Source organism: Micromesistius poutassou (assembly GCF_964030765.1).
Source record: "Micromesistius poutassou genome assembly, chromosome: 12".
In the NCBI taxonomy this organism is placed as follows: Eukaryota; Metazoa; Chordata; class Actinopteri; order Gadiformes; family Gadidae; genus Micromesistius; species Micromesistius poutassou.
In genome coordinates, this window is record NC_140282.1 from 15,244,114 (window position 1) to 15,261,205 (window position 17,092).

General features: G+C 43.1%; 2 protein-coding genes across 2 annotated transcripts; one reads left to right on the top strand and one right to left on the bottom strand.

Moving 5' to 3' along the window:
• Positions 1-413: 413 nt before the first annotated feature.
• Positions 414-8,295, top strand: lamp1a (lysosomal associated membrane protein 1a). Its single transcript, XM_084476454.1, has 9 exons — positions 414-700; positions 1,743-1,846; positions 2,255-2,474; positions 3,038-3,199; positions 3,811-4,043; positions 5,257-5,382; positions 5,486-5,552; positions 5,648-5,815; positions 6,931-8,295. Exons 1-9 carry the CDS (start codon positions 649-651, stop codon positions 7,068-7,070), a joined length of 1,272 nt encoding a protein of 423 aa, XP_084332580.1. The 5' UTR covers positions 414-648; the 3' UTR covers positions 7,071-8,295.
• A 15-nt stretch (positions 8,296-8,310) lies between these two features.
• LOC311356654 (growth hormone-regulated TBC protein 1-A-like) lies at positions 8,311-16,480 on the bottom strand. Its single transcript, XM_084476455.1, has 8 exons — positions 16,187-16,480; positions 14,953-15,104; positions 14,093-14,251; positions 13,421-13,545; positions 11,213-11,309; positions 10,307-10,479; positions 9,895-10,080; positions 8,311-9,302 (listed from the first exon to the last, which is right to left on the bottom strand). The coding sequence occupies exons 1-8, from the start codon at positions 16,282-16,284 to the stop codon at positions 9,210-9,212; spliced, it is 1,083 nt and encodes a 360-aa protein (XP_084332581.1). The 5' UTR covers positions 16,285-16,480; the 3' UTR covers positions 8,311-9,209.
• Positions 16,481-17,092: the final 612 nt, after the last annotated feature.

The window sequence follows — 17,092 nt, forward strand, 5'->3', positions numbered from 1 at the left end:
AGGCTACGTTTTTTTCTTGGAGATGTTGACACTGGGAATAAAACTATTGTATTGGTCTTTATCTTTGGTCAGGGTGCCCTTGTACCGTCGAGCAGATAGGAGAAGCTGAAACTATTTGTCGAGAGGGTGGGAGCAGTCCTGTGTTGTATGTTTTTTTTCGTTATGACTCACTGTGTGCAGGTGTGACATTAGTCTGGTGTGGTGGTGCTGGTGATTTTTCTAGCTCGATGAATGACGAGTCGACCCCTATATTATTCAAAATATAAACTTAACTTCGGATATCTGCCATGCTTCCGAGCTTGGTATTGCCTATAACGAACTTTTCGGTGAGCGGGAGGCGTGGGCGGGTTCTCACGTGACTACTGGCTGACTAAAAGTCTCGTTCCATGTGACTCGGCATTCCGCACCGGGACTTGAACGCGTCCTGACGTCTGCTGTCGCTTTCCTGCGCAACATGCCACTAACGGAGCCCTACAATACCTAATGGATGAATACAAATAAATGCATACGGAGAAACCAGGACGTAATCAGTCTTACTTGTATCAAAGGCAAAGGATTTTATTATTTTCGGATGCGCACTGACCTGCTTCCATCCGCGACTCTCTGCGCTATTATATCGCGTTAAAGTGACATTTCTGGATTGGAAACATGAACAAGTCCAACTTGTTGTTCCAGTTCGTCGCCTGTTCTTTGATTTTAGGTGAGTTTTCATGTTTCACACCCAAAACATACCAACGACGTCATTCAATCTAGGCTTGTGCCATTGTGTATGGCAGCTATATCGGTGTTGTGTGGTTGTTCAATTATATTAATCCTCCTCCTGACGATCATAAATAATTTCACAACTAGAGGTGCGGGAATGCCCTGCCTCGTCAGTTTTTGGCCATGGCATTGTTGCGCTCAGGTGACGTCATAAGTAGAGCTTGGCGTTGATCTGTATCAATCGGTCTTCTGCCTGTTATCTGCTCTTATTTATAGTGGTCCATAATGGGGAGCAATGGTATTACTTTTCTCTGGTCATCACGCGGCGCGTGCGCAGATCGCTCCGGGCTGTTCACTGTGCAATGCAAGCGCCCTTCACGTGACGGGACGGCATTTGTTCTATGAGACTGGATGAGAAATGATTCTCGGCGTATTGTGCTTGTATTGGTTGTTTTACAAATTACAGTGGTTTCCAGTAATCCAGGACACACTCCACTGCTTTATTTAAATAACCAGGATGAGAACCAGCACAGGAGTAGCACACACTCAATTTGACTGGAAGTACAATTGTCAATACGCAGCTATATTGATGTATCAGTAATTAAATAGATACTAGAGCTACAACAACACAACTAGAGGAAATGTACAGATGACTACAGGTAAACTGTGGACATTGGGGATCGAAACCAGAAGCTTACGGCAGGGAGTGAAAAGCACTTGGGCTTTTAAATATATATATATTTATATTTATTTAATATATATATATATTAAATATATATATAATATATAATGTTTTCCTTGAACACACTTACACGTACGGTACAATTAGGCAAACTGACAAAGGTACAATATATCATTAAAATCATTATATCATTAAAATATCATCAAAAATAGTATAATCATTGCTATCAAAGAACCCCAAACCTCCTTGTGGTAAATCGTTGGTTTACCACAAGGAACTTTGTGTTTTTTGGTTTTATGTTGCAAGGGAGATGGTTTGTTTTTTGTCTTTTTTTATATCAATAAACGTGTGTGTTTAGGGTTGACGGCTGTGACGTTGGAGTTGAGAGAGGGAAACTCCACCTGTATCAAGGCTGATCTCTCCGCCTCTTTCTCCATCACCTACAACACAACCAACACCACGGTGAGGAAAACTAGTCAGTCACCCACAGATGCATCCTATTTTATACTGTTAACCAGAAGAATATAGGCAAGGCAAGGCAACTTTAGCACTTTGCATACACAAAACTCAAAGTGCTTCACATAGAAACATCGTCATACAATAAAATGAAATAATAAAATAAGATAGATAAGTTTAAGATTCAGCAGAAAGCTAACGCAAACATACAATAAAATGAAGAAATAAAATAAAATAAATACGTAAAAAAAAAAAAATGCAATGTAGAAAGTGCAATGTATTTAAGATTTAGCAGAAAGCTAAAGCAAACACATACTTTATACTGTTAACAGGTTCCACCCCTCTCTCCATCTCTCTTTATCTATATCTTGCTCGTTCTTATTCTCACTGGCTCACCGTTTCCTTCTCTCTCAGACCACAGTACAGGTCGACCTCCCAGACTCCACTACGGTGGACCAGGGCAGCAGTTCGTGTGGCGGCGATGGGCGTCCGGTGTCGCTGGTGGCCGTGTTTGGGCCAGGCCACACCCTGGGCCTCTTCTTCTCCAACAACGGGAGCGTGTACCGCGTGGACATGCTGAGCCTACAATACAACCTGAGTGACAGCTCTCTGTTCCCCCTCGCTAACAGCTCAGGTCAGAAACTCCATGTTATATCTAACATTGTGGTGAATTCGCAACGTCTAACGTTTTGACTAACTCCTAGCAAAAGAACATGAGAATATCTGTATCAATGTCGATCGATAATGATTTCCATAATGTTCTAAATTAAATCACACTGATATACAGTACAAGTGATATATGCCGGCCAGCACTTACCTCTTCTCTTTTTTGACAAGAATCTTATTATCGACCCTCCAGAAACAGCCGAGCTACGTGTCACACAGTTGCACAGCCGGTTAGAGTGGAGTAAACATTGTTCTTGAGATAATTAAATATTGAAAGTCTCACGCCCACTTACTGGAAGGGGCTCAATCTTACACATTGTGAATTGAATGATGATAACTGGTCCACTTAAAATTATAGCTTTTAAATTAATGATATTAATAGTATTACATATATTACATATATACATTACATAAACAATTGTATAAATAATATAACAGGACCTCTTCCATTTATTATGTCAGACATTGTATCGGTTTAATCCAGTGTTTAACAAGTTAAGTAAGCTGTTGTTGTTGTTGTTGGTCCATTAGACGTTGTCACGGTGATGACGGAATCTGTGGGGATGTGGGCGTGGCTCAACACCACCTACCGCTGTGTAAGCCCCGCCTCCATCCCAGTGGGAGGGGCAACAGTGACCTTCTCCGGGGTTAGGATGGAGGCGTACATGACCCAAGAAGACCTGAGCCCCGTTGGTAACACTGCTCTTGTTTTTCATTTATTCATATTTCCATGTGTTCATATAAGAAACCGGTGTCATTTATTCACGTGTTCCCCTGTCCTGCTGTGAAGTAATGTGTGTTAATGTATTTAATTTATATATAATTATATAAATCTATATATAATATATTCATATATTAATAAAAAAAAATTATATATATATATATATATATATATATATATATATATATATATATATAAAAGTTATATTTCAGAGCAGGCACCTGTTGCTAGATGTCTCTTATTTCTAACAGTTTCATGTGTTTATAATATATTTGCCATTTGGTTTAAGCTTCAAAGTGTCTTACAATACCAAACAATATTCTCAGCATGGGTGGCCCCAGTCTGAATTACACCCCTTACATCTGCCGTATTAATGCCACGCTCCATTAGTCAGGCTAGACATGCACTCAGACCTCTAACCCTGGCCGTATTAATGCTCTACCAACGGAGCTATAGAGGCCCGTGTGTTTGTATGTCACTAATGTGTGTCCATGGGTCAGTTAGCCTTGTGAGGCGTGGCGTCTGGACACAAAACATCACACTAACCTCGTGGAATTCTGACCAATCGTGTCCCGTCCGCCAGAGAGCGTCTGTACAGCCGACCAAGCGGTTACCACGGCAGCGCCTACAACCGCCAGCCCGACAACCGCCAGCCCGACCACCGCCAGCCCGACAACGACACCGGTGCCGGCGCCCACCCCTCAAGGTCTCCCCGAACAGGGCACCTACGCCGTTACCAGGGGCAACGACACCTGCCTGATGGCCAGGATGGGACTGCAGCTCAACATCACCTACACCTCTCGGTCCAAGAACAACGTGAGTCTGAGACCTAGATTATACTAGTTATCAAGTGCTTACATGGAGGTACGTATACCTGTAGCATTTCTTCAGAATTGTTACAGGTAAGTGCTTACATGGAGTACGTATACCTGTAGCATCTCTTTCGGGTTACCTGTAGCTTTCACCTGTAGCATTTTTACCTGATGTTCTCAACTGTAGCATTTCTCTGGAGTTCATACCTGTAGATTTCACCTGTAGTGAGAGGACCGTGAGGGAGAGGCAGAGAGAGATATTGCAGGTTATAAGACCCATTTCGCTTTGCTTCCCTGCAATGCTCAGGAACATTTCCTGAATGGGAACAGGGATCGATATTCAGGGAAGTCTTTGATGCTCAAGACCTAGTAACATCTCCGGATCACTGCCGGTACGGCTGTGTTTGAATTAAAGCCGTAACATTGTCAGAGAAGGCACGGAATGGGTAACGTTAGTCTGACATATTACCTTTTCAGTGAGTGTCATCTGAACACACCAATGCTTTTCAGGTGATTTAAAAACAATTAAAATACTGCTTATTTTGTTAGCAATCAAGCTCATTTTTACAAGAAAAGCTAGAAACTGGATAGATTCCAAAATAAGGAGGCTCCACTTCCGGCATTGCTTTTCAATATGAAAGGGCACAAGACTGCAGTTTTCCAGAACGTAGGGAAATCACTAGTGCATGAAAGGTTAGCCCAGTAATTTACCGGGAACTATATTAGAAAGGGGCTAAGCTGTCTAATCCCCCTATAAAGGAGTCTCTTTATGTATGTACGTTTTAAGTTATTTCTGGGGAGTCAAGGAAGTGCAGTGTCTTGAAATCTATGGGAGATATTTATGAAGGAGGAAAGTAAGTAAGTACACTGCAGTAACACGATTAGCACTAGTAACCAGTTTACCAGTGCAATTGGCAGATTTAGTTTATATCCACTTTCGCCATTTCCCTTCCCTTTGTATTGTATATATTAAAACAAACACTAATGATTCTGAATCATCAATCAGTTTGTTGAGAAATCCAGGTAAATGTTCTCACCTGTAGCACTTACCTGTAGCACTTATCCTCAGTACACTTATCTAGCATGTAGCTGTAGTGACTTGACACCGGGGCTCATGGAGCATGAAATATTTACTTGTCGCATTCACCAGAACTTTTGTTTAATTAACCATACAGTGTGTAGTGTTTATGACTCTGCTTCTTCTTTCATCCTGCCAGACGGTCCAGGACATAGTGAACATCCACCCCAACCTGACGGCGGCGGCGGGCACGTGTGGAGCCAACGTCTCCACGCTGGTCCTGGACCATGAGGGAAACACAAACATCTCGTTCACCTTCACTCTGGTAAACGCCACGTTTCCTTTATTGTGTGGGTGGTCGATTGTAGGCGCGTGTGTGTGAGGGCATTTTCAAGCTTTTTCAATCAACGTGCAATTCTTTTTTATAGAACACCACATCCAACAAGTACCACCTCAGTGGCCTCATGCTGGTGGCCAACTGGTCCGACATGAGTGGTAAGTCCAACTCTTCAACAGACCCTGATGTCTTAATACCGTCCCACGTTATACCAGCTGTGGATGTGATGGTGTTGTCCTCTGGTTCCCCTCAGAACCAGTGTCGGTGAGCAACAGCAACCTGGCCTACCTGACCAGCGTCTTGGGTCGGTCTTACTCGTGTAACTCGGAGCAGAGTCTGATCATAACCGAGGCGGTCTCCATTAACACCTTCAGAGTGCAGGTTCAGCCGTTTGCAGTGATCAGCAATCAGTTCGCTACAGGTAGGCCTGTGCTCACTCTTTACCTGCAATGGGGTTGCGGGAGACTGCCTAGAACTAAGCTATGGATATTTAATGGTACATTTTTCATTCGAAAAAATCATGTCAAAGGTTTCAAAGGTCTTGCAAAGGCCCTGAATATGAATCATATGTTTTCCACTAAAAGGTCAGTTCATGAGTGGCATCAGACTGAAATACTATAAACTATAGACTGAATGCCATGTGTAATCACTTAATCACTGTAAACCTGTTTAGCAGCCCTATGTTATTGGTAGATCAACATACCAGGCTACCCAGTCGACTGTATCAACTGGTAGGCTGGTCTATCCATCCAGCTTGTAATGTCACTATAAGGTTGATTGTGACGGCTTATCAACATCACACACCTGGTGGTAAAACATGATGCTCATGTAAATGATCACATGAGCATCAACACGATCGGTATAGCAGTAAAGCAACCATGTGGACTTGGGACCGATTGGGACAGCTGAGCTGCTTCAGCTTAAGCTACCGCTGTGTCAAACGCTGTGAACCTTCCTGGAGCTAACCTGCCAGACAGAAGGTTAGCTCCGAGATAACCCCATCTATGGCTGCAGTGGCGACTTTGTTTAGATTAGAGTTTCTCAACAAGGGGGAACAGGGGGTAGTGCCGCCTCCCCAGTTTTTAGGGTTAGCGGGATGGAGGGGGACCATAAAAACAAAAATGCTTTAAAGGGGACTTCAGAGTAAAAAGGGTGCGTTCGTTTTTTGACGCACCCTCAAACCGAATATTCTCAGTTTGCAGTCAAATATTTTGTGCTGAAAGACCCAGCACTCGTTTCTAGATTCTTATGGCTGCCGCTATTAGCATTAGTACCAGAGTTGTCAGGAGTCAATCTAACAATCTTTAGCAAACAAAATTTAGCAAATGAAGGCTTTAAAAATAATCACTTTTTTTAACCTTCTTATTATTAGTTTCATTTTGTTGAAAATCCAAAACCGACAGTGTGGAAAAGCCCTTTCTCTGAGCTCTACTCAGAGTTGTGGTTCCTGTTTTAAAGATATCCTAACCTGCTAATTGAAACAGGCCATTAATGTTTGGTGGAACTGTTTGTGTGTTTGTTTGTCTGGGGTTCCAGCGGAAGAGTGCCAGATAGACCAGGACCAGATGTTGATCCCCATCGTTGTGGGAGCTGCCCTGTCTGGTCTGGTGCTTGTGGTCCTCATAGCCTACCTGATCGGCAGGAAGAGGAGCAACGCAGGATACCAAACCATCTGACAGACCCCGCCCACATCTCACCTGACTGACCACACCGACCTCTCCCCTGCTTGACCGTGGCCACCTATGACCTGACAGACCCCACCAACCTCTCCCTGCCCAGAACATCTCTCAACACACTGACCACCCCCTACCTCTCACCTGACCCGACCCCTTCACTGAAGAGACCGCGCCCATCTCTCACCCAACAAACCACACCTACCTCTAACTTGCTAGACCACGCCCCCCGCACCTGACAGTCCATGCCCACCTCTAACCTGAAAAGCCCCTTTCACATGCTAGATTAAACCCAACCCTCACCTGATGGAAAACTCCCCTTATAGGCCACATAGCTTATACGATAGACTCTGCCTCGTCTAGCCCGACAGACCACACCTTCTCATCCGGCCGGACAAGCCTTCCTTGAGATATGCCCAATTGTGAGAGACCTGTCCATTTCACCTGGCCCCCGTGTGTGTGTGTGTGTGTGTGTGTGTGTGTGTGTGTGTGTGTGTGTGTGTGTGTGTGTGTGTGTGTGTGTGTGTGTGTGTGTGTGTGTGTGACATGCTATGAAAATGAATGAGTGAAAGATTGTTAAAAGAGTGAAATTAATCAAGGATGCTTTGCACTGTTTGCGTGTGTGTGAAGCTGTATTTTTATTATTTGATGTTAAAATTGACTTCATGTTCATGGATGTTAAAGTGAAATCCGATTGTGGACACTGTACTATTCATTCTAGTTTAGAGTCTCCTTTACTCCTGCTTGGATGTGTTAGGTTTTTTTGTTGTTTAATTAATAATTATGTAAGTAGACAAGTATATGATACTGCTGGGGAAAGATAATCACCTTGATGCAGTCTATTGACCTGGAAGCACAAAGTCCTCTATAAACATCCCAGAATTCAACAGCTCATCCACTTTCTTTGTGGCCAAAGTACATAACATAAGGTGTTCCTATAAGCATGCTGGTTTCAGTTGCCCTGGGTTTATCAATTATATCTTCTTGAACAAACAACAAATACCATGGAAAGAGATTTGACAGACTGTCCTTTTATTCCTGCACCATGAGAAGTGAACATGTTTCTTTATCCCCTCCAATGATCGTCTCAATACTACTTCCTGTTTGATATGAAATGTGTAGTGATCATTATTTTTATAGAAAATGCTTTTAATCGTTTTGTAGACTTTTGCATCCTCCTGAAGTCAATTAAAGCCTTTATCTGATTTAAAAATGTCCCATTTAAAATGTGTATGGGAGGCATACTTTAGACCAGCGGTTTACATATTTGATTTAAGGTAAAAAAAAAAAAAGAGACATTGGATAAAGACTACAACAGCATCAAAAATAGGATGTGTGTCTCAACTATTAGTTAACAAAAAACACAAACCACATTTATCTGCATTTTGTGCGGACCAGAGTGCATATTTTTATTGGGCTGGTTCAGTCATGCGCCGGAGCGACATTCAACATCCTGACCTCAACATTTTACATTGGAACATTTCATCAAAATTCTCTCTTTCCACATTCAGGGTACAGCATTGCAGTTTCTAGCTGCGTTGGAGTGAAATGGTCGGTTTGGAGGAGTCATTCATTTGCACTGGAGGTAGAAACATTTGGCTGATGAGGCGGGCCTAGCTGTGCTTTGCTCAGCCAATCAACTCTGCTGCTGCTGTAGAGGCGCTAGGCAAGCTAGGTGCTAGCCTCATCTTTAAACAACACAATGAAATTGTACCTTTCTTAGAGACTTAACTCATTGTGAATCAATGTTTACCAATTTGTAATTGACTCTTATGAAAAACTAGTATAATTTATATGTATACAAAAAGGTTCCACATATTGTTCCACATACACATACTCCACAAAATATTTTGATTTAAAGTGATTCTACGTCAGTAGTCTGGTCTACAGTTTAGTAATATATAGGGACCTTTTTAAAGTAGTAGCTGTGCTTTTGACAATCAAATGCTGAATGCAAAGAAGAAATGTTCAAGACCGATATAAGCAACTTTGGAAATAATGGAAACATTCAAAAGAAAGTGCAACGATTGTGTTTGAAGTTTGTCCCAAACTTCGAAACGGATTTCAGGTCCAGTGAGGTCCCCGACGAGGTCTCCTCTGGAATGTAGTGAGTTTGATTGACAGGTATCCATAGGAGTAGGGTCATGACCCCTCTGCCAGGATGCGGGCTCGGCATGTGGCCCGCAGCTTGGCGATGGATGCCATGGACAGACTTCCTGGTTCGGTGAAGATTTTCTAGGGAATGGAGGGAATGTTTAGAGCGTTACATGATGGGAAATGAGCGAACAGAGAGAACTTCATAAAAGGACATGAAACTTCTGGGTGTATTTTTAACAGAATAAAAAAATTGAATAAAGAATCTAAAAATAAAAAAGCATTGTACTATTAGAATGCGAGGTGAGGGCCCACATCTGCGATATATTTGTTATTGATCCAGAGAGCTCCAAGCTATGAGTGAATATAGATAATTATCATTGAGTTCCCATAGCATCTGAACCCATGTCAACACCGAGCCGTTTCAAAATCTACCCTTCATCACTAGTGACATCACATCTGGAAGTGGCATACCAGATGTAGATCAGCATACCCCAGTGGACTGTACCAAATGTTGGGCTGATGTAGCACATAATAAATCTGGGCGGACTCTCCCATTTTAGATATTACTATAGGGTCGATTTTGAAATGGTTTGTAATGTCTAATCAACATAAAGCCATGTGGTAAAACTGTAAAACAGTTAAAAGTCACGCCTGGCACTTTCTCCAAAAAAAAAAATCGGGAAATCTAGATTCTAGCTGTCTGACGCTACCTAGCATACTGGTCTTGTACCTGCATGAAAGGATGGCACTCCTCCACAAAGGGCCCGAGGGTCATGTGTTTGAAGCTCTGGCACACATCTGGCAGTGACCGAGCATTCTCCATCACTGACTGGTGCTGGTGGATTATCGTCAAGGCAACGCGGAAGAGGATTTTCGAACCCTCGTAGAAGAGACAATCCCAGATCCGGAGCACCGTCTGCAAGAAGGTTTAACATCTTGACCTGTTCATTTGTTTAGTCAGTTCTGGTCAGTCGATGCATCGTGGGGACAGGTGTGTGTGTGTGTGTGTGTGTGTGTGTGTGTGTGTGTGTGTGTGTGTGTGTGTGTGTGTGTGTGTGTGTGTGTGTGTGTGTGTGTGTGTGTGTGTGTGTGTGTGTGTGTGTGTGTGTGTGTGTGCGCGCGCGCGCGTGCGCGTCTCTCACCTCTACTGGCAGCACATCGATGAAGAGGCAAATGAACCAGCGCGAGACCACCAGTGACCACATGACCCCGTGCTCCGTCATCACCCCCCAGACTCCGGGGACCCGCTCCCTCACGAGCTCCCCTAGCACCTCCTGGTCCGTCTTTAGACCCAGCATGGACGGGCTGTAGTAGTCTGATGGAGGGAGACTATAATCAGCACAAGCTTTCATCTAAAGTGAAGTTAGCTACAAAAAAAATATGTTTTAGGTTACAATCTAGCACAGTGGCTATAGGAATAATTGGTATTTCTTTTGGAGAGACTGAATTTAAAGATGCTGTAGGTTAACTTTGCAAGCCAGTGCGTACTGAAAATACATAATTATGGCCCATAATCAGTTCATACGCTGATTTGTTGCGTACCTGTACTTATACTTGCATGAGTATTGAACGTCCAAAGCAATGAAAAATGCATGCATAGACTGCCCATCTTTTCATGTTAATAATTTAAATCATATAATTGTGTGTAAATGGTTAAATATTTTTTTTAGATATGAAGCAGAACAGAAATTTTATGAATGGTGTGATTTTCATAGCTTCAACTCAAGATGATGACGTTATCCCCATGAAGGGCTGGCGCCCCCTGTTGGATGAGAGGTGAGTATTGTCGTTCACAGAGTATTGACAAATAACTATAATTTAATAGAGTCAAAGATAAGAGATTGTTTTCGAAAAAGAGTTTTTGACTTCATTGGCTCTGTAAATGTACCTTCCCCATTCAAATGAGCCCTTTGAGTTGAATCGGATGAATAAGAGCGAGAGAGAGGCAAACATACAGTAGGTCTTAATCTAGGTGACCATGTGACGCAGAGACCATGTGACCCTAATGACAGACATGTGACTTGTGGTATTTATCCGGCGAGGCCCACCTGGTAGTATCCGACCGAGCAGAGCTTCCATCAACCAGAAAGACCTCTCCTCGTCCCTGGTGATTATGAGGAGGAGGCCAGCGATGAAGTTCATTCCCTAAAGAAAGAAAGAGATGTGGGAGGAGGGAGAGACAGACAGACAGATAGAGAGAGCACAACTTAATCTTATTAACTTAACCTTGGTGTTTGGCTTGTTTTATGCTTCCATTCTACGTCTGCCCCACTAAGTACTCTGGTCCCTATTGTACCTTGTTTTGTTCCTTCTCATGGTTTCCTCCCTGAGTTGGAGGAGTTTCTCCTATTAGTCTTTACAGTGCTTAGGGTTGGGGGCAGGTCGTATAATGTGGGCCTGTGAACCCCTTTGAGACTGTGTGTCTGATTAAGCACTATAGAAATGTAGAGAGTTTGTGAAATGAATTCTGCGTTCCCCAGCTGTCTGGTTTGTTTATGTTGCATTGTATAACTTCATCTTAAGCACCAGACCATCTGGGATTAATTAAAGTAAAGTACCATCTTATCTTGATTACATTGATATTACATATGTAACCACTATAATCTCTTAATAGTGTTCTCTTTATAGTCCTCAGGTCTATTGACTGAGTTGCTGGTACATGAAAGTTTGACGTAGGAGGAGGAAGAGAAGAGAGGAACCAACCCAGTTAGTAACCTGGCCCCAGGGAGAAAACAAGAGGGTGCCAAATATCAACAGAAGCTTAAACAGAGTAACGAAGAGAGAGACACGGCTCAAAAGTACAGAACGTACACTTAGTCACCTTCTCTAGAACAATCCCGAAGTCTCTTCCTCTACGTCTGAGCTGTCACTTTAATTTTAAACGTTCTGTGAATTGTAGCATAGAACTGTCAATGACCCCCGGTCATTATCGTCATAACATTATAAGACCACACCTTGCAGCCGGCTGTGAGGGAGGAATGTTACAACACCTAAAAAGGGGAACCTTTAGGGCACATTCACCTGTAGTACACACGGTATAAAACACATACTTGACTTACTTTTACGTAATGTTGTCTTTGTTGCGGACACATTTATCCACACCCATTCATTCCTGAGTACTTGAGTAGCCATTATTATTCTTAAGGTTGGCTATGGTTGTTTATTTTGAAATACCACTACCATGAACAGGGTTCCAGTTCATTACTTGTTCAGTACCTTGACAGAGACATTTAAAAGACAGGGTTGGTGCCGTCAGTTCATTAGCAACCACGTTTTGGTACTGGGCATAGCACTCTGTATACTAAACTTTAAAAAGGCCCCTGTATTACTACACTGTAGACCAGCCTAACTAGCAGACTATACCAAATGGTAGGCTGACCCATCATACATCTTTGTGGTCAATCCCTGTGATGTCACTAATGAGTAGACTTGGAAAATGGCTTGCAATGGCATATCAACATGAAACCACAGGCATATTAAACAAGGTTCTCTACATATATGTGGCGTTTTTAACCACTTTTATTGCCTATTTAATTTAATTTATATTCTAGCCTCCCATAAAATTGAAAACATTCAAGACTAATTTTAAATATTTGGTTTCAGACAGACGGCGACACACAATGATAGCTGCGATGATTAATTTTGTTTGGTGTTAAATATTTCCCCTTTTTTGCTTTCTAATCTCAATAGCTCATTTATTCAGTCCCACATTGCACAATATTGAGAGAGAGAGAGCGAGAGCGAGAGAGAGAGAGAGAGAGAGAGAGAGAGAGAATGTCTTTGATATAAGGACAAGATTGCGTTGGATATCGATAAAACCTTTATTACCCTTTTTAATTTGGCTTATATAGTTTTAGGAACAAACTAAATAAAGAATCAGGCTGTCGAGAACTCTAGCTTTACTCTCTGTGCATGGCGATGCGTCTCATATACAAGAATGCACATATTATTGTATTGTATAGGTTTATATTCATACAAATTGAGAGACTTCTCGCTCCAAACAGCAACCAGGGCTGACGTCACCACAGCCCACTTGGAGGCACTTGGAGCACTTTGGCCCGACCTCTGAGAAAGTCCATCTCGTGTGCAACAGCACAGTGAATTTAAATTGGTAACGGCAATGCAAATCAGCGCGGCATGGTACGGTTCGGTGCCAATGGAGAAAACACTAATAGTGTTCCATGTGGTGTGTGTTGGAGCGTAGAGAAAGGGGGGGGGGGGGTATGGGTGTATGTTGCGTAGAGGGGTGGGGGTACCTGGCAGTAGCCCACGGTGGGGTTGTGGTGTCCGTAGGCCACCAGCACATTGTAAAGCTCCTTCTGGAGACACGTGCTGGATGACTTGCGGAATAGGACATTTTCAGGGAAGGTTCTGTTCAGGTCTGGACCATGAAGAGAGACACACACACACACACACATAATTATTTGAGGTATATTTTGTGTGCAACTGATCAGCAATATCTGCAGGGCTAGATGAAGGAGAGATGATGGATGGATGGATGGACTAACAGTATTTCCAAACCTTTGGAGTGGGACCCCCCCCCTTGTGGTCACCTGAAATGCATATGGGGTCACAGGTGGCACTCACTTATAAGCTATAGATATTTAACCTATTGCCTTACATTTTGTTGTTTATCCAAAGTGACCTTAAATCTGATGATTCATAGCTACAAGCTAACTCATACTAATCCCTTTGCTGGGACATTGATATCATGGGCAGATGTTGAAGGGGTTGAAACTACGCATAGGACCAAAAAGAGTCATGGACCAAAAAGAGTCATGGACCAAAAACTGGACATGGACCAGAAACGTTTTTTTGTTTTAGTGTCCCTGTTGCAGCCACATGGATGCCGTCTTTATGAAGTGCTGACTCTGCACAGGTAAAGCTGATCTGTCTCCTGCTGTACAGACGGGCGAGCCAGGTCTCACCTGTGCGGATGCTGTCGACCAGTTTGGGGTCATGCTGGGCTCCCAGTGCAGACTGGTAGTATCCAGCGTTCCTGTCCAGCTGATCTTGGGCTCCACTGGCAGACATCCAGACCAGGGCGCGGTGTTCGTTGGGAACCCCCTTTCGGACATAGCGCTTCACTAGCGTGGAGCACACCAACACACAGGATGCAAGCGTTGTTGGCAGAGGTTAAAGGGGACGGGAATCGGCAGGGACCTCACCATGGCACACAGATTTGCGCACACTGAGTGCCGAAACGATATACAGTATATTGTGATTCTGTAAAAATTCGGCGAAATATTAACATTTTCTGTGAGATGATATCTTTTGTGTGGTTCAACAGGTCTGCTGGTGTCAGGCTCAGCCCTTGTTTTTCATATGAATATGGTTGAACAGAACTAGGTTGATGGCAATCAACTTTAGGCGAATACATTATAGCCGCTCTATAGACTCAGATGATTTTGACGTTGCTTTTTGAGTCAACATTACAGTCAATTTCCCCCCCACCCCTTAGTTGTTTAACTTAAGTTTGGTTTGAGTAAGATTCTAGCTGATGTGACGCAATTGCAAGTGGTGACTAAAGTGATTGGGACTAGCAGTGGTTTAACTGAGTGGGCGAGAGATTAAAAAAGCACACCCCAGCACAGCCAAGGGTTGAGCTCACACGAAAGTTTCTTTGTTGCAGATTAATTTTGAACAGAATGTTGCCCTATTTCTTAACAGATAACCATGATATGATCAGAACACACACACACACACACACACACACACACACACACACACACACACACACACACACACACACACACACACACACACACACACACACACACACACTTACATTTAACATTCTTGTCCACCTTTTTCTTCCCCTTCAGGAGTTTGGACCACTTGATGGAGCGTCTGGTGAGGACGACCATGTACTCTGACATCAGCTGCTCGTACGACCCAAAGTCAAAGTCCTCAGAGCGCTCGAAGCCGTACGGGTCCACCCTGTAGAGTTAAACCGTTAAATAGCGGGCGTAGACGCCCCGTGGAAAAGGAACGAGTGGATGTGGCGAGCCGTTGGGGCACCCTGACGTGAGGTGCAGGTAGACAAACTTTCAGCTCTATGCAGCGGTCCCCACCAGGTCTCTATTGTGAAATAGATGTTCAATCTCACTGAGGCTAACCACCTGACGATATAAAGATTTAACACATCAATAAAAATCTACTCGTTTACTTCCTCAAACAGCCACCACAAAGCTATGCTTTCATGAAAGGTGTCACAGACATAACAACAGTTAGTCTAACAGGATTAATAATGAAGGGAGCAATTCTTTACTCCTTCACAAAATAAAGGCTTATCTAACCACTTCAACTGAGCTCAAAAGGAATAATGACACAGTATTTGCTTTGTTTCCGTCTCCACTTTGTTTATGATAACTTTCTTCCTGGAGATGCAGAGGTCATGGAACAAGGGATTGGTTCAGTCTATGGATTGGTCTTGAAGCTCTTACGTAACACGATAATCTAAACTACTGAATGGGAAAGAGGCTGATGGGGAGCACTTTCCCCTCAGTAGCCTACTGAGAAGTAGCCAGTACTACTCTGTACATTTAAAAATCACCTCTAAAAACTAGTCTGTGTCAACTGAAGTTAATTTAGTTTTTTCCTTTTGCATTGAAGTACAAATTTTGGTTGTAGCCAAAGCAAATACATTCAAATTATGCAAAAGTGAGTTTATTTGGAAAACATCCACAAAGAAAGTCTTTCTTTACAGACATTCTAGTTGGCTGGTTCATGTTGGCAGGAGATATATTTTGATTTTGTACCTGACTTAAATGGATCACAACTTGGCGAAACACTGAAAAGAGGTTTGTTTTTTCCAAAAAGTATAAAACACTACTCCGATTCCAAAACAACAAGACCTGAATGAAGTAACGTCACTCCTCATCTGTCCATTAAATCTCCTTCATGGTGAGCAGTTTAGTAAAGAACCACATACCAACATGTACATAAAAACAACCTAGTTTATATCCAAATAAATAAATATAAAACATACAATAAAATGTCAACTCTAGCATGGCGCTTACCTCTCTACGCGGTCTTTGGCGCCGCCGTGGTCGGGGGAGGCGACTCGCCGCGACGAGCGGGTCCCGTCCGAAGCTGGAATATTCCTCCGGCGGTCCATTTCTTCTCTTTACACAGCCTTCGTCTGGGAAACACGTTCCATTGACGTTTTTTTTTTATTCTCCTACAGTCAGCCTATTTATCCTGCCGCCCCCCCACCCCGAATCCAGAGCTATAGGCAGAAGGTTGCAGAAGTTGTTGTTAGTTTGTCCATGCGGGCTCATACACTACGGCTCAACCCCCACAGGGGGTTCTTGTTGTCCTGGGATAAACGCGCCCGTCCGATACCACTCCAAACGCCCTTGTTTGCAGGTATTTATAAGCGCTACTGTGTGAGCTGAGGATTTAACCACAGCTGAGATAGACTGTGTTCAGGAAGAGCGGTGGGCGGAAACGACACGGATTCACCTGCAACCAGAACCCTCCCACCACTACAAACCCTCTGTATTATTAGACACCAATGCAACAATCTGGACGGAGAGGGTAACTACACTCCAAATTTAATCTGAAGCGCTGCTAGATGCGTTGCGTTCCACCGAAGGATTTCGACACTCGTTTCACGCGCGACAAACCCGATGACTGGGACACGTCAATCTAACTTAAGGCTTTAAGGAACCACGCCTCCTTTGATTGACGTAGCATGGCGATCCTATCGACTGGGTCGGATGTAGGCCTACTTTGTTTTCGTATATTGACGTATATGAATATGTTATATAGGTAATTCATCGTTCAGTCGTTGATATACACATACAACATTTATGATGGCATTTAAAGGACCAGTGGCTCGGTTTTAGATTTTAAAGTTCTTGTGGAATGGAAAATAAACTCCTTCATGCTGAGCAATTTTGTAAGGAGCAGCTTACCCACAT

What these genes read in the sequence shown, in the direction of transcription:
- lamp1a (XM_084476454.1), top strand. Translation starts at nt 649, where the DNA reads ATGAACAAGTCCAACTTGTTGTTCCAGTTCGTCGCCTGTTCTTTGATT. An exon ending in CCCCCTCGCTAACAGCTCAG is followed by an intron (nt 2,475 to 3,037) that starts GTCAGAAACTCC and finishes TTGGTCCATTAG; the next exon opens with ACGTTGTCACGGTGATGACG. An exon ending in CAGCAATCAGTTCGCTACAG is followed by an intron (nt 5,816 to 6,930) that starts GTAGGCCTGTGC and finishes CTGGGGTTCCAG; the next exon opens with CGGAAGAGTGCCAGATAGAC.
- LOC311356654 (XM_084476455.1), bottom strand. Translation starts at nt 16,284, where the DNA reads ATGGACCGCCGGAGGAATATTCCAGCTTCGGACGGGACCCGCTCGTCG. An exon ending in GGTCGACAGCATCCGCACAG is followed by an intron (nt 13,546 to 14,092) that starts GTGAGACCTGGC and finishes TTCATGGTCCAG; the next exon opens with ACCTGAACAGAACCTTCCCT. An exon ending in GCTCGGTCGGATACTACCAG is followed by an intron (nt 10,480 to 11,212) that starts GTGGGCCTCGCC and finishes TCCCTCCATCAG; the next exon opens with ACTACTACAGCCCGTCCATG.